General features: G+C 42.3%; 1 protein-coding gene across 1 annotated transcript; it reads left to right on the forward strand.

Annotated features, from left to right (window-relative positions):
* LOC129091262 (wings apart-like protein homolog) lies at positions 1 to 27,466 on the forward strand. Its single transcript, XM_054598812.1, has 20 exons — positions 1 to 320; positions 1,231 to 1,724; positions 6,087 to 6,840; positions 8,484 to 8,899; positions 9,756 to 9,880; positions 14,916 to 15,011; positions 15,139 to 15,309; positions 15,701 to 15,837; positions 15,999 to 16,110; positions 16,613 to 16,864; positions 17,310 to 17,421; positions 17,527 to 17,624; positions 18,576 to 18,652; positions 21,600 to 21,733; positions 21,851 to 21,966; positions 22,070 to 22,243; positions 23,543 to 23,762; positions 23,866 to 23,954; positions 24,439 to 24,534; positions 24,898 to 27,466. Exons 2-20 carry the CDS (start codon positions 1,253 to 1,255, stop codon positions 24,961 to 24,963), a joined length of 3,717 nt encoding a protein of 1,238 aa, XP_054454787.1. The 5' UTR covers positions 1 to 320; positions 1,231 to 1,252; the 3' UTR covers positions 24,964 to 27,466.
* The last annotated feature ends 526 nt before the right edge of the window (positions 27,467 to 27,992 follow it).

Here is a 27,992-nt window from a genome sequence, read left to right on the forward strand (position 1 = left end):
TTGACGCAGCGGGGGAGTCCAATGGAAGCCTTCGTCGCAGCCCGGAGGAGACAATCGAGTGCGATTTAGCCGAGAAACAGAAGCCGATATAATCACACGGGGTTATAAACCGCATCCTCGCTCTTCAGTCCGGGTGTGCGGGTCGAGCCGGCGTGTTTGAAATCCGCTAATCTGCCGCTAAAGACGTCCGCGCGGCCTTGTTTATATTGTGCAGGGACGCAGGCCCGGTCCTGGTGCAGCGCTGAGCGGCCGCTGCGGGTCCGGAGTGAGAGCTTCTGTGCGGATCGATCGGCCCTCCTCCTCCTCCTTCAGCTCACCAAGTACGTAGAAAACACAGATACAGATGTGGGTCCGCCGACGGGAACACCTTCTGTCCGGGATTGTCCGCTTGTGCTTCAAAAAAAAAGGTGTCAGGTTGTGGTTATTGTTAGCTGCTAGCTGTTAGCTTCAAGCTAGCAAGCTCTGTGGAGCTTGTTGCTAATGCTAACAGCTAGCAGCTAGCCTTCACAGTCAGCTGCGTTGTGTTTGTTCATAACTCATATTTATTGATTTGTGTGTGTGTGTCTCTCTCTCTCTCCCTCCTCATCAATCAGTGTGTTTTCCATTAATTGTCCTGCTAATGTCCCATCTGTGTGTTAGCAGCCATTAGCTCGCTGGCTAGCTAATGTTAGCCTTGTTTTGTCAAACCAGCTGGCTGAGAAGAACTCAAGCTGTTCTCACACCTAGAGAACCTTATGCAACTATTATATACATCTGATTTGATGCTCACAATGTATACAAGTTAACATGTACATAAATACATATTTATGTATTTATACCAGTCAAAATACTTTTTAAAGATGGGGCAAAGTTAATATTTATAAAATGTAAAGTACCAGTCAAAAGTTTGGACACACCTTCTCATTCAATGGTTTTTCTTTATTTTTTCTACCTTGTAGATTAATATTGAAGACATCCAAACTATGAAGGAACACATATGGAATTATGTGGTAAACAAACAAATGCTCAACAACCTAGAATATGTTTTAATATTTTAGATTCTTCAAAGTAGTTGAATGAGAAGGTGTGTCCAAACTTTTGACTGGTACTGTGTTTATATATATATATATATATATATATATATATATATATATATATATATATATATCACACAGACACATATTCTTCACATCCATGATGTCAATAAAAACTGTTCCTCTGAACTGACACCTTTCTGCTCTCTCGTCTTAGAGAATATGACCCAGATGCAACAATGACATCCAGATTTGGTAAAACCTACAGCCGCAAGGGAGGAGAAGGCACGTCCAAGTTCGACGAGGTGCTGTCCACCAAGAGAGGCACCCTGAGCACCAAATGGGGCGACACCACCTACAAGGCCAAGGTCGGCTCCAAGCGTGTCGGCGCGCCCAAGAATGACTCTTCTGTCCTGGAGGTTTATAAGAGACCCCGTCCCAGCGGAGACGGCTTTGAGGATCCGTTTGGATTTGACAGCGACGAGGAATCCAAGCCGGTTTCTTCTCGCAGTGGGAACAAGTCGTCGCCCGCCAAGCCGAGCTCCGCGGAGCCGCCGCAAGCAGAGAGGCCGGGGTTTTCTCTGGACACGGGAAGCAGATCCCATGCTTTGACGTCCACTCGAGGGAACTCATGGCTGCCCAATGACAAGAACCCGCCCAGGGTGGTGGAGGACACGGCCCGGTTCTTCAACAGCAGCAGTGCTAGCATAGGTAATACACCGAATTTAAAACCTTTTAGCCTGGGTAGCTCTGGGCTAGAGCTGAAGTCATTAATGGAGCTACTTAATGTATAAAATATCAAAATACAGATAGATGCCCTTAAAAGGTTACTGGACTTCAAAGTGGTGTCTGAACTGTACTAACTGAATTATTCAGCAGTAAAAAAAAAAATAATTCCCTCAAAGATATTCACTTCACATTTATATATAAAGAACAGCGGATGGCCAAGCAAAGTCTTTGACAGCTTTTATAGATTTTGTAAAGCAATGTATTGACAGCTGTTTAAAGCCCATAACAACCACAGATTTCATTTAGTAAATAATAACGTTTTATTGTTTTAGAATTTAACACTTAATATGCTTACAATGTGGTCACATGGTGCGCTCACTGAATGTTCTAAATGCTCCTTTTTGAATGTCTTCTGATATAGCGGCGTCATTAAAACGCCTCCTTGAGTCTATTGACGTCAATTCTGAACGGTTTCTGGCGGGTGTTTAAAGTTAAGCCTCTATGAACTTATTGCTTTTATCAAAATGGAAACGCATCTGGCTAGTATGAGCTCATCATGAGCCCTGATTTTCATTCAAAAGGGATTTAAAACAAGCGTCCATGGACGGACACTCTTTCCCAGTGTGGCGGCTTCCTGAGGCTCATGTGAACCACACACACACACACACACACACACACACACACACACACACACACACACACACACACACACACACAAATCCTTATCAATCTTGCTCTTGAATCCGGTTGCTCGGGGAAGGTAACTGAATTCTGGGTCTTCTATTTGACAAACTCATTGATCACAATAATCTAAATGCTCCTGTGCACTTTGCATTTGTCTCCACGTGAGCTCTTTTGAAGCTATAGGTCTCATTGATCTGTATCAGAGCAGCAAACAGGCATCGCAACACGCTGCACACATCTGAGGACCACTGTCCATTGTTTTGCAGCTTTGTGTTAAATAAACTTAGCTTCAAGAACAGTCGACAAGTACGCGTGCTTTTATTTAAGTGTCTTTCCTTTTCAGTTGTTAGATTTGAGTGATTTTTATTCAGTAGAAATCAGTGTTATTGTTCTCGCGCTCTCAGCCGGTCGCTGTCGGTGTCGTCGCTTTCAGCTCGATCGCCCTCAGCTTTCCGTGACTGCTGCTGGCCACCTGCCAGAGACGCGAGCCACTCGAACCGACTCGGAACGACAAGCTGTGCCTGAGCGAGCACTTCTGCTCGGAGTGACGTTTCCAGTGTCGGGACACTGAGCCGCATTGAAAGGGAGGCCAGCGCGACGCCGAAGTTCATCTGAAACACTGCCATGGCGATGTTGACTCAGTAAATATGACAAAATCCTTGACCAAACACCTCTTTTGATAAAGTATGGCAATATTGTGGAGTTGACTGTTGCTACGTTCAGACTGGTGTTCATGTTCAAGAAGATTTTGAGACACTGTTAAGTTTTGAACAGAAGTAATTAACTGTAAAAAAACATGAAAAAGGGATTTATGCTATTATGCTGTGTTTTAATATGATTATATATATATATATATATATATATATATATATCTACTCAAAGTGTGAGATGTGACAGCAGCATATATGAAGCTGGTCCCCCTTTTGTCTGACGTTTAATCAATCCACAAAATGTACAAAGATAATTAAGAGATGTACTTTAATGAGTTTATTTCATTCTACATCGAACGCTGTTGTCCTGTGTGTCAGGAAATATGGATTTGAGATTTAGATTGGCAAATCTGAATTTGTGTTTCAGAATGTAGATTTATAGATGAAGTTTTGAAGTTCATTTTGATTTAATTGATTTGATATGCCATGTTCTTCATTAGTGGATGTCCTGGAGCAAATCCCCAGGATTCGCATTCAGCTATGTTTTTTATTGATTGGTCAAAGCTCGTCCAAATCATCTTCTGTTTGCGTCTCGTACGGCAGCTGTCCGAACCACCTCTTTACCGTCTTTTAAAACCACTGTAATCGTTTTCTGATGCGCAGTGTTTTGTAAGAGAGAGAGAGAGAGAGAGAGAAACATGAAGTGACTCAACATTAACAGAAGCCTGCAGTTGGAGTTAATGATATGTGGACATGCGTCAGGGATTCATGGGAGCAGAGACACGCTGGAGTGAAAATAAGAACATTTTTAAGTTGGACGACTGCTCTTTGGTGCTGCTGGTTTTAAAGTGCGTTTGAGCTTCATTAGTTTATCCCTGATGGGTATGAAGAGAGGCAGACTGGCACACATGAAGAAAAGAAACCATTCAAGCTGTCATTGAAATGGTCTCCTACTGTATTACTCTGTCTCTCACAGTGTTGCCATGGCAGAAATTCAGCTGTAAAACAAATATTAATTGCCTTATGACTCATAGGCCTTGCATAGGCTAAATATGCAATGTGAAAGAGTTTGATTGAACTGTTAAAAGAAAAAAACAGTCATTTAGGGACTGTGTGTATCATGAAAGACGGTTTATTTAAAGAATGTGGCCGTGTTGAGGACAAGAATTTGGGCTCATGTCCTTTTGTGCTGGACTTTTATCATTACTTCTTATTTTTAAACTAGTATGATTATCATGAAAGCACCGAGTGACTGATCATTAAAAACACTGTTGCGGCAAAGAAACGCGGTGGTTATCTGGTCGGAGTGCAACAGTCAGTTTGAGGTATCAACCCTTCAGATTTTCAGAGTATATTTAGGATTAGATTAATGCTCATTGGTCTACGACTGAATCCTCACACGCCCTTACAGCCAGTGTGCCCTTGAGCAATACTGGAAATCCTCCTTCTTTCTGTCGCCATCCTCTCTGATTATGTCAACTAAAAGACATAACAACAGTACAATGACTGATGAGGCTTCGCCATCTTAGACTTGCAACATTTCTTACAGAGCTTTGTTTTTCTGAAGAAAAAAAAAGAAGCTCTAATGTACCCAAAACACAAGATGAGATAATAAAACTCTGAACGTAGAGGGCCTTGTGATCGTCCAGGCGAAATATTTGTTTATACTGAACGGGCTGTTGATCGCGGTATTCTCCGAAATACCAGAGGGCGTACAAACAAAATATACAAGCAGAAATCGAGCATAACGCGAGGGACTGACAGGTTGAGCGTCTCCCTTTCCAGCCGTCTGCTGTTCTTGAGTGTATTCATTTCCCTCCTCCCCCCTTTTTATTTTAAGAGACTGTTGCTGATGCTCTAGAGCGGCTCACACAAATCCCCTCCCGTCATTCTGCAAATGTTGTATCCTTTTTTGTGAGTTTTCATTTCACATTTGGCGAATAAGGTCTGAAGAGAGCGAAGTGGCAAAGTGGCCTACTTTCTAGTATTGCTGTGCTCCGATAACACGGCTACTCTACAGAGCACATACAGATATTCTTTGACGGTACACTGTCGAGCAATTTCCTGTGTTTGTTCAGAGTAACGAGTCCAGTTTTGTCACCCGTTTGTTATCTGTGAAGGCAGAAATGGCCACAGGGTGCTAATAAGCAGTATGTGTGTGTGTTTGTGTTGTCATGGCAAGTGGATCCAGACCTTTTATGATGTTCTTGAAGACGTGGAACTCGGTAGCGTGTGTGCGTGTGCGTATGTGCGTGTGTGTGTGACCTCTTTTCAGTGTGTGAAGGTGCTTTTTTGAATTGGTGCAATCTTTATGCACATCGTCGTTCCGCTGAGCAGCCTGTGGAGTTAACCAGAAGCAAATGATGTGCACGCAGCAGTGTTTTCTATTGTTGTAGCAGATCGTATTCTGTCGGTTGTAACTCGCCACTATTCAGTATGAATACATGTAGCTTGTTTGACAACTGTGGACCAAATGTAAGCTGCCCTGGAGGTGATTCTCAGCAAACACATTGTAGAAGAAATAAATAAGATTGCATTGACTTTTACAGCATCCATGTTAATAATTCTGCATATTAACCTAATGACTTTTCTCCTCTTGATTGCTAAGTTCTCCTTGCTTTTGTTCGGATCAATTACTATATTAGTAAGTCAGGTTCAGAGAATCCAATATTGTAGCACCACTGATTGTTGACATTATTGCTGAAATAATAAGTAGGTTGATTGATCAGTCGACCCGACCTTCTCTGGTTCCAGCTTCTCATATAATAAAAAGTTAAATAACTTTGAGTTCTGGACTTTTCACCATTTTCTGACATTTCAAAGACTGAAAAACAAACAAAAAAAATGTTATAATGAAAGTTATCGTTAGTTGTAGGCCTAGAGGATATTAAAGTAGCTGTAAATATTACAAGCTCAATTAATTAACTTAACTTTTGAACATACAAGCATTCGATGCCACCAGTTTCTGATATTTTGACTGATTCTGAGTCTGTTTTCCTTTTTTCCCTAGGTAAGTCCCAGCAGAGTTCCTCGTCGTCAGAGAACCAGCACAGCTACTCGTGGTACCAAAATGCTTCTGAGAGCGATAAGAAGCCCCTGGCTCAGACCACCACCCTGAAGACCGGCTCCAAGGCGGAGTCCACCTTCGACTCCTGGGATGCCATCATGGGTCTCCGTCCGCCTTCACCCAGCCAGGAACCTCGCAACCCGGCCCCGACGCTGTCCTGGGCGACAGCGGGCATCACCGTGGGCCGCTCCGACCGGGGCCAGACCCGGCACGAGAAGGCCCCCTCTCCCCCACGGCTCCAGAGCCCCAGTGAGAGCGAGGACCTAGGGGGCGACTCTGACTTCCTTGTCGAGACGTCCGACCACTCCCAGACTTCCTCCAACACCTCGCTTGTAAGAAACTCTAACTGTCGGACGTACAGGAGGCCCAACAAACAGGGCTCTGGCAAAGCCTCGGACTCCAGCGGCTCTGCCAGCACCGCTCTTAGCACAGATCTTCCCAAATCCACATCTGCCGCCAGTAATAAGACGACGGGTGGAGGAGGGGGACGGGGACGGGGCAGGACGAGGGACTTCACAGTGCTGCACCCTTCCTCCGTGTCCATGTGTAACGTCACCATCCAGGAACGAGGAGTGGAGGAGTTTAGCCCCGACGCAGCGCCCTCTAGTGGTAGCAGTAGTGCTGCCGGGTCTGGCAGCACGACGGAGGCGGGAGAGGCGGGATGGCAGCGGAAGAAGACGGAACAACAAAACACAAGGTAGAACCTCACAAGGTGGAAAGGCTGGGCTGTTCAAAGAAAAGTCTTTGTTATTATTATTATTATTATTATTATTATTATTATTATTATTATTATTATTATTATTATCAGGTTAAACTTAACCAGGAACAAGGGAGACAACTCTGTTTGGGTTTCTGAGGCCGGTTCACAATCCTATAAAGCCTGGTTGGCTAAGGATGCCAAAATGTGAAAAGAAAGCTAGATGCAAACTTTGTACAAACATCTCCAACATGAGTGAGGCGGCAATTGTAAGCCATATGCAAAGGCAAAACACCAGTCTTTTCACAGCATCCACTGCACCAAGAGTCAAAAAAGTCACAAATTTATGGTCTGAAAAATCTGAGAAGTTTTGGAGATTTGAGTCTGGAAAAGTATGGAGACTGTTGGCTCTGTGTGTCCGTCTGTAAACACACATAATAACACGTTATTCACATTGTGGTATTGCTTATCACTAATGCAGCACAGGTTGGATTTAGCTCTGTGACGCCATCGGAACAGGTCGCTGATGTAGCTTCTCGTTAAATAGCCAAACTGTGTCATAATGACGAACTCCGGTTCAGCTGGTTTCCATGATTTCAAACCGGTTTGAGCTCATACAAAATCCGACTCCAGTGTGAACGCCGACACTAAGCCTTTCATGGGCCTATTGTTTACTCCAAGTGTTGACTGTTTCTGTTTAGTAGCTTCACAGTTACCAGGGAAGCCAAATACGGCAGACTGAAGTTTTTTCTAAAATGATGCAACAAACCTTCAGAATATTTACATGTGAGGAAATGAGGCAGCAATAAAAACTATTTTGGGAACATCATAAAGAGGTGGAACAAACTGATGTGGTATATTCAGGTTAATTGTACTGTAACTCATACAGTGGGGAATCGGATGGTTTTTAACAAGAAGAGGCCTAAACATTTTGGATTAAACCAGATTTCCTCCCTGTCTGGTCAAAATAGTCTGAATGCTGGCTCCGGGCTATTTCAAGAAGGCTAAAGACGTTCAAGGTTATTAGCTGTCTGATTTCGGAACTGAGTAACTTTGTGAAAATGTTAAAGCAAATGTCTTGAACAGGTTTTGCATAAAGCTTTGTCTTCTCACAGTCACAAGGACAGTTGCTTCTGAATTTGTTCCATGTTTTCATTCCTCCCTGAGGCTCCAGGTAAAAGCAGAGTTTCATTTCGGCCTGATTTCAGCGTTTGAACCTCGATGCACATTCACTCCCCTATGACATATGTGGCTTTTATTCTTATTCCCCTTTGTTTGCCAAAGACAATTAATACACCTTCATTTTATTTGGGTGAAACGAAGTGAGATATAATGTTTAAGGATGTCAGAGTGCTTCAAATAACTAAATTCAAGATGGAAGTTTGCTTTCATTACCTTGGTTTACCTTGGTCTCCTGGTTAATGAGAATTTGGCAGGTTTTTTTTTTTTATGTCGTTGATATTTTATTGAAGGCTGAAGTTGGAAACTAATAAATGCACTTGACAGGTGAACATGTTTCAGTGCAGAATGCCACCTGAGTGACTCTTCTTAAAAAGTCATAAACAAGCTTTGTCATTTTCCTCACTGCAGAATGCAAACAATGTTTTTTTATTTTTATTGATGTGCACCTGTCATCGCCTCAGGGTCAAACCAACGCAGACAAAGACAAAGAAGGACAGTAAGCCGGACCTGTTTGGTTTCGACGACGCGGACGCCCATCAGGAGGAGAACAGCGGCGACAACACAGACGGGCGATCCAGTTACAAGATCCAGTACTTCGGCTTCGACGACATGAGCGACAGCGACGGGGCGGACGACGACGACGACGGCGGCGCTAAAGAAATGAGGAGGAGGGCCAAGAAGGCTGCGGCCGCCAAGAGGGAGAGAACCCCGGTGGTTATGATGGAAGAAGCGCCGGTTGAAGAACCGCCGGACCCCTTCGAGAACCTGGAGAGGCTGGAGAGACTGGAGCGGCTGGAGAGACTGGAGATGCTGGACAGACCGCCGCCCAAGGAGAACAAGAAGAACTCTGAGAGGCAGGAGAGCAGGATACGAGCAGGTCGGAACACACTCGCACTCTTTTAACGACAAATCTTTGTGCGTCACTACATGATGTGACTCAAAAGTATAGTTTGAGTGTTTTAGAGGTTTGGCTGTATGTGATGCTTCCCCGTAGTCGGTGTACTACCACAGTAGAGGAGCAAAGCAATGTACTGCTGTGGACGTATTTTAGACACGTCAAACAATCAATATCGGTTTAAGCGAACGCTATATTTAGAAGATTTTCAAGGCTTCACCTTGCTGTCAGACGGCCATTTCCGTTTGCGAACTGAAGCCGTTATCTATGCTCTCTTCGAAGCCACTAGACTCCACTGACAAAAACGGTATTTTCTGTACAAAAAGGCTGCATTTCTGATTGATTATGATACAGAAGACTAACGGTCATTCGCTTTGTGTAATGTTGAAACATAAACTCAGAGCACCCGCACCATCACTAAGACAAAGTACTTTGTTTTTACCCTCCATACCATCATATACACTATGAACTATTCACCCACACACCCACACCCACACACACACACACACACACACACACACACACACACACAAACAGTACTCTGCCGTAACAACACAAACAAACCATGTCTCCTCCTTCGTCTTATCTGAGCTCATCCTCAGAATTCAATCACTATGTGAAGCTGCTGAGTGTGTTGTTAGTTTGACCTCTAGAGAGAATCAATGTTATTTATTGCAATGAAGTACATTGCAACATTTTATTTTTATTGTATGAACACACACACAGAAAAGTCCTATTTTTGTTCTAGGAAATGGGACCGAGTGTAGTAAAGATTTCCGCTCCTCCTGACTGACTGTAAAGTTCTGGTCGACGTTGACTGTATGTTGTTTGTCTGCAGACACGCTGGACTTCTCAGAGGACGGCCTCAGAGTGGTGGCCGGGGCTCCCAGGAGGCCTCATCAGGGCAAAGCGACCGAGAAGAACCCGGACTCCTTCAGAAGGATCTTCAGCGCACACAAGAAGGTCAGACACAATGCCGCGTACACACACGAATGCTCACACTGCACCGTCAGGAAGTTAAAATATAATGCAAAATACTGACTGAATAATCAGAACGTCCTTTTACTGGCGACTGATGGTTTGACTGATTTCATGCTATGTTTTTTATCAGTAAATCCCCTAAAATGAGCCAAAGCAACAACAGTATATCATCTTCCTCTGTGCCATTGAGCCCCATTGTTGTCCAAACACCATTGCAAACACATCAGTGCGCGCCACTCTCACATTCGCTTGTTTAAAAATGCTGTAAAATCCTCCTAAAAGTTTAGTTTATGTAAATGGAGCAGCTTTATTTAACTAAAAACATTACACTTGAGTTCTGGCATCTGACTGAAACAGAACAAGGCTAAAAAATAGCTGCATTTGACTTTTGAAGAAGAATATTAATCATCTTTTAGTATGGCTGCACATTCTATGTATATGAAGAACTTTAGTGAAACATTTAAACCCTCAACTGTACAACCTTACCTCGTTACATTTCAAAAAGAGATCAGCATGTACCTATGGAGACGGGGCCGCCCGCCTACGCCCAGCATGACTCAGTTCTCTCTCTCTCTCTCTCTCTCTCTCTCTCTCTCTGTCTCTGTGTGTGTGTGTGTGTGTGTGGAGCAGAGGAGTTGGGCTCTGGTTTATTCATGGCTGGACGAGGGGAGGGATTAAGTCGTCTTTGAACATCTCTGAACTGCTTCTCATTTATTTATCAGCGTGCTAATGGCCTGTCACTACTCAGACTGTGCAGACTCGATATCAGACTCTTATCGATTTCAGGAGAGCCATGTGCCTTTTTATAGAAGAGATCAATGTCATCAATCCAGACCAGCGGAAATGCAAGTCTTAAGTAACTCATATTTACTGACCATGAATCAATGAGTCAGCGTTTCCTTCTCGAGGTTATGTTTGTGCTCTGCCACGAATCTCACTGCAATTTCAAAAAGTCTTCCATCAGGTGCAACACGTGGAGTGAAATGAGTTTTCAGTCTTGTTATGCTGTAGGAGTGTTGTTAATTAGATCGGTGCAGTTTCTTTAGTTTGTCTTAACGAGCTCTGCAGGGCCTCTCTTCATCACAGCTGCTTGTTAAATGTTCTTTTTTTTTTTTTTTTAGTTTGCAGCATTTTAAAGTTTGTTTGGGAAAAGTGATCCAGGATCATGGCTGTAATCAGCAGCACTAATTTCTCAATTTAAATTGGTTTCAATTTAAATTGGTTTCCTAGATGGGGAACACGATTAGCTGGAAGTTACTAACTGTTAATATTACAGTTTGCTTTTTTTTACGTTTTTTTTATTTTATTTCTCCAAATCGTGCGTTCTCAACGGAAAAAAACATTCGGACTGCCTGAAAAAAAAAACAAAAAAAAAAACACAGAAATGTTTTGAAAAAGTAATAACTTCGACTCCACTAAGCACTCAAACCCCCCAAAATAATGTTTTCACAGTTCAGTCTCCCCTTAATTACCTAGACGTCGGCCTAATTTGTCTTAATTTGTACCCCAGTTTCATAATGAACATCTTGTGTGTCCTTGCCGTGTCATCACCATTCATATCTATACAACCAATGTGTTTATGATTGAATTGTTTACAAGAGCACACCGTCTTTCATAGATCTAACCTCAAAGTGCACCAGATTTAACTTGCCCCTGAACCCCCCTAAAGGGTCCAAGGTCCACCCACCACAGTCTCACGAAATCCTGTGGGGAACACTGCAGTTAAGTATTAATATTTAGTATTAAGTCTCTCCCGTGTAGGCGAGCTGTGTGTCATACTCTCTGGTTGCGTCGTCGGCAGTAGCAGCAGGGAACTTTTCAAAGTGCCAAATGTAAAATGAATTTTCTCTGCATCTCTCTCCATTGCAGACCAGCTGTAAGCGTATTAACAGGAGCATGATGATGTACTTAATGTACTCTCTCTCTCGTTCTCCAGTTTCATGCCCCGACTCACCATAACTCTCCTCCCTCTCAGCTGAATAATGCGCTCTCCTCTCCGTCTCCATCACTTCCTCTTGTCTTTAATTTTTTTTTCCTGCCCGAATCATTTTTTCCTCGACCTCACCTCACCTCCCCTCTCTTCTTGTTCCAATCTACTTTGATTCTCTCTCCAAGCACTGTACATTCTGTTTCCCTCACTTCATCTTCGGTTTACATAATTGAGAGTAAAGAGCCGAGTTGAGCTCATTATAAAAACAATGGCCCCTCTGAAGTGGCCGTCCTACGGAGGAGTTGTGAAAAACTCTGCTTCAATTACAATAAACTGTGAGTCTCCAGCCGGCGTTGGCGGAGCCAGAGTGCCGTGAGGTTGGCCCTCTGAGGATGCTGGGAGATATTAGATTTTACCATAATGACCGCACGTAGATGGACTCATCCATATTTAGGAGATGGTTTATTTAGCGGCAGTATTTTTTATGGGACCCGCAGTGATTACTTCCATAACAATGACCCTCATCAGAGCTCCAGTGTGGCTCTTTTCACTGTTCTGACATTAATGATAACATTAGGACACTCATTTGTAATAACCTGCCCAGGGACTACAGATGAGCTCATTAGGTCAGTCTGGCACATTTACATAGAGGAGGAAACTAAAATGTTAATTTATATGCATTGTACCTGGTAAATAAATAAATATATATTTTTTTGTCATCCAAGGTGGAAAGAGAGGAAAATATATTCATCTGTCCATCATGTCTGTAGATCTAACTGGGATATGATGCCTGGGTTTTAGTACCAAAACAATACTTTACTGTGTGAAATATGAACATGTTTTTTTACATAATCATTTCTTTGAAGTAAACCAAAGACGCCAAACCTCTCAAATGTTACATTTTGTATATACACAAGCAGTATCCTAAAGTAATACGTTATTTTGAAGACTTTACTTTGTAGAAGGTAATAGCTATAGAATAATGACACAATTGGGGTTTAGATTGGTTTCCCATAAGCCCAAACTCACTCTGCTATTCTGTCTGCCACCGGGTACGATCTTCCTGAAAGATTAAGACTCAATTTATGACGCAAAGCTGTGGAAAACCAAATGCATCATGTCCTGGTCAGTGTTCTAAACTCTTTACCAATGAAATTAGCACCCACTGCCTCCCAAAGTTACTAAAAGTCTCCGGCTGATGTCACAGGCTTAACTGTTCATTTGTGATTTACTCTGAGCAGCATTGGAAATGAATTACAATCTAATATATTTGATTATATTTCTTATAGAAGCTCTTGGTTTCCACCATAATAAAATCCATGAGTATTGAATCAAACATTGTTTGACCAGCAAATAATCAAAGTACAAGTCTGACCGAGGTCATTCGCACCAACGTCTGTGCATGAAGCTTTTTCCTGCTCTGTGTTTGGGACACATTTCATTTACCAAAATAGAATAGAGGTGTGATACCCAGCTCTGTGGAAAACACTGATCTCATTTCAGCAGAACCAAAGGAAATGATGCACCTTCCTTGACCTTTCCATTCATGCAGTTTAAATGTGTTTTTGGTTAAATTAGTGCCCTATACAACCCCTTCATGTTGGTGAATGGACAAAATCAGGCCTGTACCACTTTTCGGGGGTGATGCGTTTACTTCTTTTATATATTTTTTTTCAATCACAATCTTTCATTTCATATTCAACAGTTTGTCTTAAGATGGCCCTTGGTCTGAAACACACTCTGTTGGGAATGGTTTTTTTTTTCTTTTTCCACCCAGAACTTAATGAAAAAGCAGTTGATGAATAGATAACTTGATGGGAAATGATTTAAAGTTCTCCTAAACATGTGCTGTCGACCGTGACCAATGAGAAGTCAGTTTGACGTTAACGCTCAACCCTGCAATGCCAGAACAGTGTGTCGTTTATTTTTTGTTTTCGGGCCACAGCAGGAACACGACCACGCTCGCCCACCTTCCTCTTTCACTCTCGTCTCTCCCATGCTGCTTAGCGGCAGGTGGGCGTGGCGGGTGGGGTAGGTGTCCATCTGTGTCATTCAGATTATTCTAGGAGGCTTTTAATTCGGTGTGTTGATGTTCCAGCACAGCAGAGCTCATCCCCAAACTCCTCTTTTGTCTCTGCTTATTAACCCTGTGGTGTAAACTCCTCCCCCCCACACCTCCCTCAGTGCTCCGCTCCTCAGCCAACTCTCTTCTCTCTTTTCTTTCTCCCGGTCCGGCCCTTCCCTCTTTTGTTTTTCATTATCAATGCCCCGGCAACCACCAACCACAGGTTTGGCAAAAATATAGAAAGAGGACAGGAGTCGAGCCAAGGATGAGGGTGTGTGTGTGTGTGTGTGTGTGTGTGTGTGTGTGTGTGTGTTGTGTGTGTGTGTGTGTGTGTGTGTGCTTTTTGTGTGTGTGTGCGTGTTTGTGTGTGGCTGTTTGATCAGTGCTGGCTGACTCTCACCAGTTTAATATGCATCCATTTATCCTGTTTTCTTTTGCCTCTTTTTGCTTTCTGTTTTTATCTTCATGCACATTTCTGTTCTTTGTTGATCTTTGCTCTTATCATTCTTTTCAAGTTCAGACGTTGCACATTTTTTAACACAAGGAATGCAATCGCAGAAACGAAAGTAACTGTCTAACGGGAAAATGTTATGAATACATAACAGGTTCAACTTCTCAAATGTTGTTTAGCATTCATATATTTGATGAACAAAATATCTTTGGGGTTTGTTGGGTCTGTTTGCTAATAAGTGCTGCATTTCCACATTCACTGGCAAACCAGCTTTTTTTATTTCAGATTAAAATATGTCACTAATAGGGCTGTACCCAATGTTTTTTTTGTGCATTCAAATCTTCTTTTGAGGTTTTCAAATGAAGCTTTGAATGTCTGTATTTACGCCAACAAATATGGATTAAAGTAGAATAGTTAGACTTTATAATGCTCTTGAGTTATAAGAAATATTAACAGTAGTATGCTTCACAAAGCTACAGAAAGTTATTAAAGTATTTGTCTTCATGGCCAGTTGAAACATGCTGTATATTTTCTCTTTGTCTTACTTCTTTTGTCTTTGCTCATGTTACAGTCTCCCACCAAAGCTGTGTACAACGCCAGACACTGGACGTTGGAGAGTGAAGAGGAGCCCCCTCCGACTTTCTTGGCACGATCACAGACGGCTCCTGTAAGTGTTGAGAGAGCTCGGTATAATGGAGTAAAAAGTATTTATGTTCCATATGCAGCCCTATTTACATCATTTTTTTTTTTTTTATTTTTTTTATAAATCGTTTCCCATTAACCCGTCTTACCAGGCGCCCGGCTCAGCGGGAGGATCCAGTAAGGAGCCCTCCGATGCTAAAAAGGACGACGGTGTTTTTAAGGCTCCTCCCCCTCCTCCCAAGGTCACCAAGTTTGTCACCCTCCCCACGGACCTCTACCAGGACACCGTTACTGCACTCAAATGCCGCAAAGAGCACAAAGAGGTAAAAAGTTTCACTTAATCTAAAACTTTATGAACTAATTTCATACTTCCATATTTCAGTTATCCATCCTTTGATGTATGAGGGCCTTGTGGACTACGGGGTTTATTCAAATGAAAAGTGCAGTGTTGTTGTTGTTGTTTTTTTGCATGGTTATTAATTCCACTTAATACACTTTCGTTTAACCTGCGAATTTACCTGAAGCTTAAAACAGAATTGCATAAATATGAATTTAGGATTTTAAGGCGTCCCGGTGTAATAGAATCATCTCTGATTCAAATCCAACCGGAACTTTGTTGCATGTCATCCCCTCTCCTACATTCCCTATCACTCTTTACTAACTATAATCAAAACTTACCCCCCCCCCCCCACCCCCTTCCCCTCTGTTTTCCAGCTGTATACAGTCGTGCAGCATGTGAAGCACTTCAACGACGTGGTGGAGTTTGGAGAGAACCAGGAGTTCACCGATGACTTTGAGTATCTGGCCACCGGTCTGAAGAGTGGACAACCTCTCAACACGCGCTGCCTTAGGTAAGAGCCCGCTGGCGTGCCCCCTGGAGGGAATGAATCGCACCCTCCCCTTATACTGCTGCTGTTGTCGACACCTTGTTAACCTTATAGCATTTCATTTAGTGGTTCATTTTAACATGGTTTGCTGATATTGTGTGCGTCTGTGTGTGTTGTCTCTCCAGTGTGATCAGCCTGGCTACGCGCTGCGCCATGCCCAGTTTCAGGATGCACCTCAGGGCCAGAGGGAAGGTGGCTCAGGTCTTCAAAACACTCAATGACGCCCCACAGCACCCGGTAAGGATCAGTCGGTACTGATGAACCAAACGCACCTACAGTTGAAGTAATGACTGCAGACAAGAGCAGAAATAATGTCAGTGTTTTATATATATTTTAGTTAAATCAATAATGACTGCTGACATATAAATAATCTTTTATATGCTACAGAATGCTGTTTTTTGTTTTTTTCTCATCTTGAATTCAGAAAAAAATGTTTAGGCTTAAACAGTTTGGAGCCAGATTATCGACTCCCGGCTTCTAATGTCTTGTGTCGAGGGTCCTTAAGTGAGAAGCTGAACTCCAAGTTGCTTATAATGATTTAAATGCAGGGGTCCAATTTCATTTTGTTTGTATGCAATGTATGTTCCAATAAAAAGAAAGTTTAATAAACTGGTGGTTTAACAAAGTGAATGTGCACAGGCTAGAAAAGTATAACTTTTAAGTTTGATCTACTTAAAATGAATATTTATGCAACTTCCCTGTTATTAATTAATGAATTCATTCTCCCTCATCTCTGCAGAACCTGGCTCTGTGCACGGCCTCTCTGATGTACATCCTCAGTCGAGACCGGTTGAACATGGATCTGGACCGGTCATGTCTGGACCTGATGATCCGGCTGCTGGAGATGGACCACGACCAGGCGGGCGGCGCCGGGACCGGGACGGACCCCACCACTCAGTTCAGCGCCAGAGAAATCGCCAAGATGAAGGAAAAGATCAGGAAGCTCTGCGACACGGTGCACAACAAGCACCTGGACCTCCAGAACATAACGGTACTGAACGGATTCACTGAATGGATTATTGAAGACTTTAGTGTGAATCATTTTAATTCCATGTACTCTGCGTTGCCTGCAGAACTGTTGGGTAGAAACAGCCTTGAAACAGCATTTAGAGCGTTACACTGAAGCCTCTGAATAATGATATTCTTTCAGCAGCTCTCCAGTCCGGGGTGACTCACTTCCTCCCACATGTGTCAAGATATTTCTATCTTCTGTGCTGTAAAACATCCACAGCGAATATCAGGTTTTGGTGTTAGTCTCTCACAATCAAAGAGGGAAAGTCTCTATAGAGCCGCCATTTCATACTGAACTTTACCTCCATAAGAATCAGCCCAGAATGCACTGCAGCAGTATTATGTCACACAGTCTGTGATGTTCCACACACTCCAGTTATTGAGATGTAACCTCTATACCTGTTGTCCGTCCTCTCTTCCTGCAGACGGGTCATTTAGCCATGGAGACGTTACTGTCCCTGACTTCAAAGCGAGCTGGAGACTGGTTCAAAGAGGAGCTCCGGCTACTGGGAGGACTGGACCACATAGTAGATAAAGGTTAAAGATGTTATATAGAATTTGAAATGACCCACAAATACCGGAAATCATGATGAGCATGTGGTTTCTGATTGTGTGTCCCTGTTTTTGTTTCTGCCTCCGCAGTGAAGGAGTGTGTTAACAACTTAAACCAGGAGGACGAGAAGGAGAAGCTGGTGTCGTCTCTGTGGGGAGCTGAGAGGTGTTTACGGGTGTTGGAGAGCGTAAGTGCAGCACAGATTTATAGGGAGACACAAACTAGACCCAAACCCGTGTTGTCTATAGGTCCAGACTTGGTGTGCAGTCCTGCAAAAACTCAACTTTTATCTTTTCAAGTCTGTGTCACTGCAAGAACAAGATGCGATTGGAAGAAACGTGATCCAAGAACAAATAGTTTCCCTTTTAAATCGGAACAAAAAATACATTTTCTCTGATAACAAATACTAAAACTGAAATTGTTGTTGTTGAAATTCCTCCCATAACCTGCTCACACTATTGACTGGTGTGGTTCACACGTCTGCCGACTTTGCTGGGAGACACAATGGCGTCTGTTGTTCCTGATACCATTATAATCACTATGAAGAATTAACCTTGTGAAAACAGGTTTGTACGGAAGCCCTGAGAGGAAAGGGAGAAAAAGATTCTGGTGATCTATTTTCTAAGTCTGATCTAAATAGTGGCCAGGATTAAATTAGAAAATAAAGTTTCTCAATCTTTTGCTGTTGTTGTTATATTAGGTTTTTTTTATGTGATAATTTATTTTACTTTTGATTGACATACTTTTCTAACACACAACATATCTACCTTCATTTTATTTTCTCTCACTTGCCTCTCATGGCTTCCCTAGAATTGTTTAAGGTTAGGTAATTTTATGGACCCATAACAATCAACCGCCACAGCAACTTTTGACCAAAACCTTATGCAACAACCCACATGTTAACATGCTTTAGAAACCGTCTCTTCTAAAGACCTTGTGAGAGAAAATTTTAAATCCAATTGTGTTACTTATTTCCCATTTCCTATGTGTATTTCTTGTTGATAAGCTGATTATCACTGTTCACAAGCAAAATACCAAAGGTGAAGTTAAATCATCCTAGAAATCCTTATTGGAACAAAAACTGCTTCCTGTAAAAAAAAAAAAAAAAAAAGGAATTCTTCTTCATGTGTTCGTGCAGGTGACGGTCCACAACCAGGAGAACCAGGGCTACTTGATCGCCTACAAAGACTCATCACTCATCATCTCCTCTGCAAAGTGAGCGCGCGTGCGCACACACACACACACACACACACACACACACACACACACACACACACACACACACACACACACACACACACACACACACACACAGTCATGAACTCTGACCCCTAAAATGTCACAGATGTCTGTAAACCATGTGACTGACTGGTGTCCGGCTCCGGTCATATTCACAAAACTTATGATCAACACAACGGAATTATGAAAGCAGAATTCATTTTAACGAATGTTTCTCTTCCTCTTCTTCTTTCTTAACTGTCATGTCTTCACTGGAGAAATTCAGTGCCCTATTATAGCATTAATTCTTTAGGACATACAAAATCCTTCAAAATATAAATTTCTGCCTTCAGAAACTGTACTCTATACACTGTGCGTGTGAGAACCAGTCTGAGTCTGTATGCCTGATGGTTATTGTGTGTAACATTATCAGGGTTTTGTTGTTTAATTTCCTGGTCGTGACATCCTGTCAGTCACAGCAGTGACCTTTTGCCCTCTGACATCAGCAGAAAGAAAGAGAAGTCCACTGTGGAAATGACCTGACCTCCCTCTCTTCCTTTTTTTTTTGTCTCTCTGCTTTTCTGCCCTCCAGTGTTTCAGGCACATCTTATATAATACACTCAGCTTTGTCCAAATCTTATTATTTATTTTTTTAGAATGAATCATTTATTCTTCATCTGAACTGTACCATAAGTAAGACATTTTCCAGATTCTATTAAATATGTATTCGTTGCATTTCTTAAATCCACATGAACCACTCTTCACATCAGCATGAGTAAGATCCAACACACAGCACTTATTTAAAAAAGAAATAAGTCCAATTCAAAGCTCCCGTTATTTTCCTCTTCCACAACGGTGGTGAAGAACATCAGCAGCAAATGTCAGGAGTTGAGTTTTCATTAAAGCTACATTATGATTATGTTTGAACTGATTACTTCATGCCAAATTAATCTGAGCACGCAGAACAGAGTCCAACATAAAATGCATCAGTGCTACGCAACATCACTTCCAGCCAACTTCACACCGAACAATGAGGATCTGTTTTTAACTAAATATTCTCTGGTTCAGCTCAGATAAAATCTAAAGAATCCGCCGGCACGTAAGCGTGTCGTACACTCTGCTCTGCTCCGTGTCTTTGTGGAGAGACGAAGTGAAACACGAGAACTGAAGATGTTAATGATTAACGCATGACACTTTCGGAGCGTTGCTGAACTGAACACAGAGGAAACACAGGCATCAACCATGGCTGATGATATAAATGGACTTTCATTACGCAGAATTATGTCTGTCAAAGGTGTGGTGTGATGAGTAATAATAAATTACAGAAATGCAGAAGATACGTTTTGTGGTAACAATGTCTCCATTTCAGTTTAACCACAAGAGAGCTCATTATTCAACTGTAAAATGTCCCTCATGTTTTTTTATCACAATTCTGTAAGAATTCATAAATACAGTATCAGTCGAACGCTCAGTTACTTTACCTTCTCCTCCTCCTTCACCCTCTGTGTGACCGGACCCGCCCCCCCTCCAGAGGGTCTGCAGTGATGGAGGGGGGGAGGGGTTATAAAGGAGGATGAAGTCTAAATGGGTCAACAAAGAGCTGCTGTTTCAACGGGCGACACAGGCCTCAGTCTGAGCGTTCAGCTGTCCTCTCTGTTAACTCGATTAACCCCCAAAACCGCAGGGTTGAACGAGAGAGCGAGCACCGCCACCTAAACTCTATACACACACACACACACACACACACACACACACACACACACACACACACACACACACACACACACACACTGAAGCTGTGTATTCCAGGTCTTCTTCCTCTATCATTTACTCTTTCCCTCTTCGCCTCTCTCTTTGTTGCCGTACACGCTGCTCTCATTGTTTCCACCCAAACTCACCCCTCTGCCTCTCTGAGTGTTTCAGCTGTCAGCAGGACTAATTCAGTTATCCCCCAAACCATCCTTTACCCCAGCAAACACACACAAGTCCTATCGCTTATTGACTGCTCATGTGAGCAGAAAAGAAAACTTTTCTTGACAGATAGAATAATATCTTAAAGGATTATTCTGGTTTATTTTCAGGCCTTATTTTGATGTTTTCCTATCTAAGCTGCAGAGTGAGTTTAGCCTTTAAACTACAACATGTAGAATTGAAAACAAGAAAATAAAGTGTGGTTTCACTGACTCTTTTGTCCATTTAACGTTTGTTAAAAAATGGGGAATGGTTAAAAAAAAAAGTAAACTGTCCTTTTTTTCTGTCCTGACACCAGTCGCTCCTCTTTCTCTTTTCTTTCAGTCTTCCTTTTATTTCCGTCCTCTCACTCCGTCCCGATGCTCAGACTCTGGTTTCTGCTCTTTGTTCAGTCACAACTGTCATTAGATTTAATCTACTTATTTACATCAGGCTGCTGACCTGCTTCACCCCTTCTGCTGCTGCAGCCGGCGTGTGTGTGTGTCTGTGTGTAGACACATCTCTGTCTGAATGCTGCTCTGTTTTATGATGGAGTAGAAAAGGAAAGAGGAGTCACGTTGAGATGAATCCAAATATGACATCTGGATGTGAAACCAGTTTGTTTGTGTTGGTGATGAACGAGAAACTATGAAATCTTTTTTTACTTTTCTTCTGATAAGACAAAGTTGATTCATCCACAGGAAAGCTATGAAGAATTATTATGGGTATATTTATTAACGTTTCAGTCTACATACTTTCTCAGGTCATATACTCGATGAAGGTGTATGATTAAGCAACAGGCCGTGAATATGAAGTGATGACATTTTTGACACACATGGATGGGCTTCACAAAAAGACCGAATTTCTTTATTTCCAAAAGAAAGAAAGTTCTTGAAAAGTTCTTTGGATCCACTATCATGTTTGTCCTGTTATTTCTGTGCATCCCTTTGATGGAAACACGTTTTTAATCTGATGTTCTCCTCCTCTCTCTCAGGGTGTTGAGGAGGTGCGAGGAGATGATCCAGAGGTACAGCAGGGAGCTGAACTCAGACGGAGCCGTGGGGAAAGCAGTGGAGGACTGTATGAGGGCCATTATAGGAGTCCTGCTCAACCTGACCCACGACAACGGTCAGTGAACGCAGATTAGAGACACACTTCACTGCTGCACTTTTACGGGACTTTTACTGGATTACTACAAAACGCTGTGTACTCATAAGTGTGTGTTTGTGTGTGTTTTGTGTGCAGAGTGGGGCAGCACGAAGACCGGCGAGCAGGAGGATCTGATAATGACGGCTCTGAACTGTGTCCTCAAAGTCCCTCAGTATCTTCCACAAGAGCAGAGGTTCGACATCCGAGTGCTGGTGAGTAGCGCGCACGCACGCACGCACACACACACACGCGCTCACTCAAAAAATACTCACTTAAATAACAAACTCTGACTCTGTGTGTGTTTGTGGCGTTCAGGGTCTAGGCCTGCTGATCAACCTGGTGGAGTACAGCGCCAGGAACAAGTACTGTCTGATGGAGATGGAGATGGAGGGAGGTCAGGGTCCCTGCGACTCCACCGTCCTGCTGAGCCCTCCGCACCAGGACATAGTCAGCACCGGCCCGCTGAGCGCCATCGCCGCTCTCGTACAGGTACGCTCCGTGCGTGTGCGTGTGTGTTTTTAGACTGCATGAGGTAGCAGATTAGCGTCCAAGCTACGGCTGCTACTATCAGGTTATTTTCATCATCAATTAGAATGTTGATTCTTGTTTTTTTGTTTTTTTTATCAATCAAATTACCAATCAATTTATATTATGTTAGAAAATAAATCTAGCTAAACAGTCAAATACAAAACACAAAGAGAACACAGAAAAAAACATAAAAATCTCCCATTTGAGAAGCTAAAAACAGGGAATGTTTGACATTTGTGCCTCTAAAAATTATTAAGATAGTTGGCTCCTAATTTTCTGTTGCTTGAGTAATCATAATTAACTAATCGTTTCAATCGTAGTCCAGACAGAGGAGGGACTGAACGGTGAACCAGCTCTTGTACATTGGTGGTATTTAGTTGCAGGTAGTTTTGGTTTTGAGATTTCTGTCTCCGCCCCAAAATAAAGGAGGCGGGATTTAATTTATTTGGAGCTCACAGCCCTGAAAAGGTCTTTCCTTCAGTATCTCTCTATTTACTGCAGTATGAGAAATATTTAAAGCTGATCACATTTTAGGATGTAAATTAATAGTCATACTAATGATTCATCTTATCTGTGTCTTTGTTCTGCACTGCTGTGGCATGAGCTCCATTTAAATCCAATCACCTCATATAATCACATTTGGCTGATGCTCTTCCAGCGAGGTCAACAGTTTACGTACGGAGAATAACAAGAACTAATAAACAAGAGAGGAGAGGTGGAAATGATAAAAACAGTGACATTTTTCAGTATTACTCATTTCTTGGAGGAATGGAGGACGGAGTGCTTGCCCTGACTTCAGGAACATTTAAAACATGTGAAATGTTGAAAGTATTATGAACATAATTAACATGGAAACTAAAACATTTGTTCTTTTTTTAAGTTTTGAAAACACAACTGCTTTAAAGAGTTCACTGAGTGGAGCTTTTTACATTTATTAAGCCAGTAAAAGTAAATGGGTTTGGATAGCAGCTTTTCAAAACAAGTCAATCAAAGAGGAAGAAATTCCAAAAAGAAAAACATAACCAGGAAGCCAGATTACTGTAATTTAACAGCAAATACGTTTTTGTCCTGTCTACTATTCTCTATACTATTTAAAACGTAAAGCTTTTATTATGAAGGATTTTAAATTTCTGACCGTGGCGCCCCCTGGTGGTATTCTCATAAAATATACCTGCACCGGTTTAGCTAACCTGCTACGCCGACTCTGCTAACCTGCTGGGGGGGGTTTTAGTGAACCGTCCTCCTGTTTGTCCTCCTCAGCTGTTCCTCCAGCGGGAGCGGGCCGCCATCGCGGCTGAGGCGCAGACGGATGACCTCATCAAGGAGACGCCGAAGCCGGCTGACAAGAGCGGGCAGTGGCAAGAGACGGGCGGCGAGATCCAGTGGGTTGCCAACGACAACCACACGGAAAAACCGGAAGAGGAAAAGAAGAAGGAGAAAGAGAAGGAGGAGGAGGACGAGGAGCTGGACCTCAACAAAGGTAAACGGCAACGTTGTGTTTTCAGGAATAGAACAAAAGAAATGAAAATGTTTCTTCCTCATAATAATAATAATAATAATCATCATCATCCTCGTCCTCTCAGCTCTGCAGCATGCAGGGAAGCACATGGAGGACAGCATCGTGGCCTCCTACACAGCACTGCTGCTGGGCTGCCTGTGTCAGGGGAGCCCGGTGAGTCTCGCACGCACGCACACACACACACACACACACAGGGATGCATTTATACTCACTAAAGCTAAACACTGTACTTTCCCATCATTATTCCTGAACACATTTCCACCTTTGACCATTCTTATTTTTAATACGACAGATGAACCACGAACTGAAACGAGTCTTATCTTCTGTTTAATGATACTTTATTATTTTAATAAAGAAGTTTTATTATCATAAACTTAATTAACTGATTTCCTAACAGGTTGATGATGGATACACACCGTCACACACACACATTTACACATAAAAAATCTGAGTTATCTGCATAATGCACTCATAATAATCTGTGTTTAGCTTTAAATAAGATCTCATTTTGCTTTGATTTTCTGATCCTTTATTTTGTGTATATCATGTGTTTTGACTCTCTCTCTCTCTCTCTCTCTCTCTCTCTCTCTCTCTCTCTCTCTCTCTCTCTCTCTCTCTCTCTGTGTCTCTCCACCAGTTGAATGTGACTACTGTGAGAGATAACCTGCCTAAAGGAGATTTCTCCATCATGACAGAAATGCTAAAAAAGTTCCTCAACTTCATGAACCTCACTGTGAGTCTCTGCAGTTTTTTTTTTTTTTAAATCTTGTATCTGTGAATCGCCTCGTTAACAACAGAGACACAAACACAAGATGTTAAAAATAGAACTAATTGAAGTCTTCAAGCCAGCAGCGAAAATGTTCATTTACACTTCAGGATTCACACTGAATGTGTTTTTGTGACGTCTCATCAGGACGTCACAGGAAATGCTGAAAGATCTGCATTCTGCACTAATAATGGTGTGTGTGTGTGTGTGTGTGTGTGTGTGTGTGTGTGTGTGTGTGTGTGTGTGTGTGTGTGTGTGTGTGTGTGTGTGTGTGTGTGTGTGTGTGTGTGTGTGTGTGTGTGGTAACTGACCTCTCCTCTCTCTCTGCAGTGTGACGTCGGCACCACAGGACAGAAGTCCATCTCCCGGATCATTGACTATCTGGAGCACTGCTAGAGAGAAGCCTGTCTCTCTCTCACAAACACACACACACACACACACACACACACACACACACACACACACACACACAGCCATCCCTTTCATCTTGGTAACAACAACCATCATCATCATCACCTCAGAAGAATGAAACGTGCCTGTTCATCATCATCATCATCTAGGACTCCGTGTCGTGTCCAGTCGTCGTCCTCTTCATCCGGTAAATGGAGCTCGATAAGTGAATGAAAGGGGAGTTTCTTTCCCCTTAAATTGACTTGAGATGAACTTAAATTTATTACGACTTAATAGGTTAAGATCCGATTTTATTTTACTTTTACGAAAGATAAAATCCAAGACAGTATTTCTTTTTCTTTTTTCGATCTGTCCTCTATTTATAAAAGTTTCTCAGAAGGATGTGTTTTTCCGGCCGTTTTTTTGTTACATTTTCTTTTCATAGTTTCCTCACGGTTCGGCTCTTCTCTCACCTGTCGTCCCCCCCCCCTCTGAATCACCCCCGCCCTCCTATCGACTGGTGACAGATTGGAGTGGAGATGCCATTTTCTCCAGCCTGTCATCAAAGCCTTGCACCCCTCAGCTCTGATAATCGCCAAAAAACAACCTCAAGTGGTTAAAAAAAACTAACAACCACTGACCCAAGTCATTGCTTTCCACGCTGTGTTCTTCTTCTTCTTCTTCTTCATCTTCTTCTTCTTGCCTCTTTGACCTCTCTGCTCCTCCAGGAGGCGATTTGAGGCAGATAAATCAAGTATTGATCATTTCTGGCCAAAGAACCCACAAATGGTAAAAGTTCAGACCCTGAATTGCAGACTTTTGTGAAGTTAAGGTGGTATTTTAAAGGCGGGACTGCCGGTAAATGTTCACATTAGGTCATTTTTAAAAAAAAATGTTTAGGCTTTTCATTTGTATATAACCAGAAATTGTCTCTTTGTGGACGTAAGAGCTCTTCTTTCCTCCACAGCAAAATAGCTAGTTTAAATCTGTTGTTCCTCTTGTGCCGTTATCGAAACAGCTTCTTCTCCCAGCATGCCGAGCGCACATAACAACACACCTGAGACTAAAACCGAATGACCCTCGAGGTTGTTAAAACTCTCTGGAAACTTTGAACAAAAAGCAGAAACTTTTCCCTTTCAAAGATTCGATCGCCCCCCTCGCTCGACATCAAAGCTCCGTGTCTCGACGGGACCCGAGCCCTCCGGACCAGAACCCGTCCTCCTTCAGATCCTTCAAATTACCGCCCGCATGTGTGCTCGCTGCTCGATGAAGAGACCTCAATTACGGCACCAAAGGCAGCTGAGATGCTCCGGTCCGTCTGAGAGGTGAAGACGAGCCGCTCTACTTCGGTTTGAACAGAACCACCAGCGGAGAGGCGTTCAAAGGATCAAGTTGATACTTTCTTTTTTCTTCTTCTTCGTGTTCGGTTGTTGTTGGGTTTTTTTTGCCACAAAGACTTCAGCCGTAGCTCAGAAAACCACAAAGTCCAAAAATCCTTCGATCCTTTTGACACATTTAATTGGTCCAAAAAAAGAAAAATTCTGTCAAGTGCTATATTTGAGGTTTCCCTAATGATGAGTTGTCATTCCCAGAATGCATTTCAGCAACATCAGAAGGAGGCTGCAGGTGTTGGAAGTTCGTGAATTGTATAAAAATTAGACTAGTCAAAACTTTAGCCGGATGTCAAACAGAAATAGAGATGAATTCAATGAAGTAAAGACTGAAACGCGTGCGCTGATGTCAAAAGATTTGATAACTCTTATAGATTAGTTATTGGCACAAATAAGGATTCTCTCTGGACATTGCCTTTCATCAGACGCAGTAAACTGAACCTCACATACTGATAAAACTCATTCATAATGCATAAAATAATGATTTATAATCCATTTAATAAAGCCGGTAGTAACAACTATTTGTAAAGGCCGCCTTATTAAAAAGGTGACGGACTTGCCTTTGCTCCGTCTCGTTCTCCGTGGTGAAGACGAGCTGAAAGAGTTAAACGCAGAGGAAGATGAAAAGCTTTCCGAATAATCCACGGCACTTCAGTTTTATGATTTGAGGATTCACGTTCCAAACCGAGAACAAGAATGACGGAGTTTGACAAAAAAAAGTGATGAATTGGTTTCACGCTTTTTAAATGATCATCTCGGCAAAATCACATTTTAAAGCTTTCGGTTCAAATAAATAATTTGTTAATTTAACTTGTGTTTACTTGCCATCAGGGATGGAAAAAAAAACTAAAGTACGTTCCCCCAGAAAGTCTCAAAAAGTCTGTAGTTGTTGAGTTTGTTTTCTTCGAGCGGGGCAGAGATGTAATTCTCTCTTTAATTTGGATAATTAAGGAATAATTGTTTTATGTTGAATACAGACAAGTTCTCTAGAATTTCATCTTGTTTTTAAAAGTTTGAACCAAGTGTCATTAAGCATGTTCATCCCGTTAATTTGCGTTCGTTTGTTCCTCTGTGATCATTAACACACACACACACACACACACACACACAACACCACACACACATTTCAACCCTCACACTTTTTTTTTTTTTTTTTACTTTTACAAGAGCTTTATTCACAGACGTCTGGAAGAATGAATGGACGAGCTTTTTGTACATAATTCTTGTACATAGATTGATTTCCTCGTGTAGGGGGAGAGGTTGATGGGTAAAGGGGGAGGGGGGAGGGTTGTTGGGGGGGGGGGGGGATTAAATTTAAATTTAGACCGGTAGACTCTACTTTTCTGAATCTGACTCTATTTTTCATTTTCTAAAGCCTTTTCTCCCAGTCGTGTTGTTGTTTTGGACAGACAGACAGAGAGCTTCTTAATAAGCCAACTGCAGGAAAACTTGATCTTTGTACCAATTTGCTGACTGATGTCTTTGGTTACCTGTATATAATTTTAAAATAATAAAAATTGCTACTTTCAGTACTCTCCTGCTCCGCCTGTCTTTTCTCTGTCCTCACATTCTGCTCATTATGATCATTTCTCAGAATCAGAATGATCCGCCCCTGAACTTTGGTTTTAGGTTTAGGTTTTTCTC

The sequence above is a fragment of the Anoplopoma fimbria genome, chromosome 5 (genome assembly GCF_027596085.1).
Source record: "Anoplopoma fimbria isolate UVic2021 breed Golden Eagle Sablefish chromosome 5, Afim_UVic_2022, whole genome shotgun sequence".
Classification (NCBI taxonomy): Eukaryota; Metazoa; Chordata; class Actinopteri; order Perciformes; family Anoplopomatidae; genus Anoplopoma; species Anoplopoma fimbria.

Bases quoted from the DNA above. Each gene is read 5' to 3' on its own strand.
- LOC129091262 (XM_054598812.1), top strand. From the start codon at position 1,253: ATGACATCCAGATTTGGTAAAACCTACAGCCGCAAGGGAGGAGAAGGC. The intron at 15,310-15,700 runs GTAAAAAGTTTC...TCTGTTTTCCAG, and splicing joins GCCGCAAAGAGCACAAAGAG to CTGTATACAGTCGTGCAGCA. The intron at 23,955-24,438 runs GTGAGTCTCGCA...TCTCTCCACCAG, and splicing joins GCCTGTGTCAGGGGAGCCCG to TTGAATGTGACTACTGTGAG.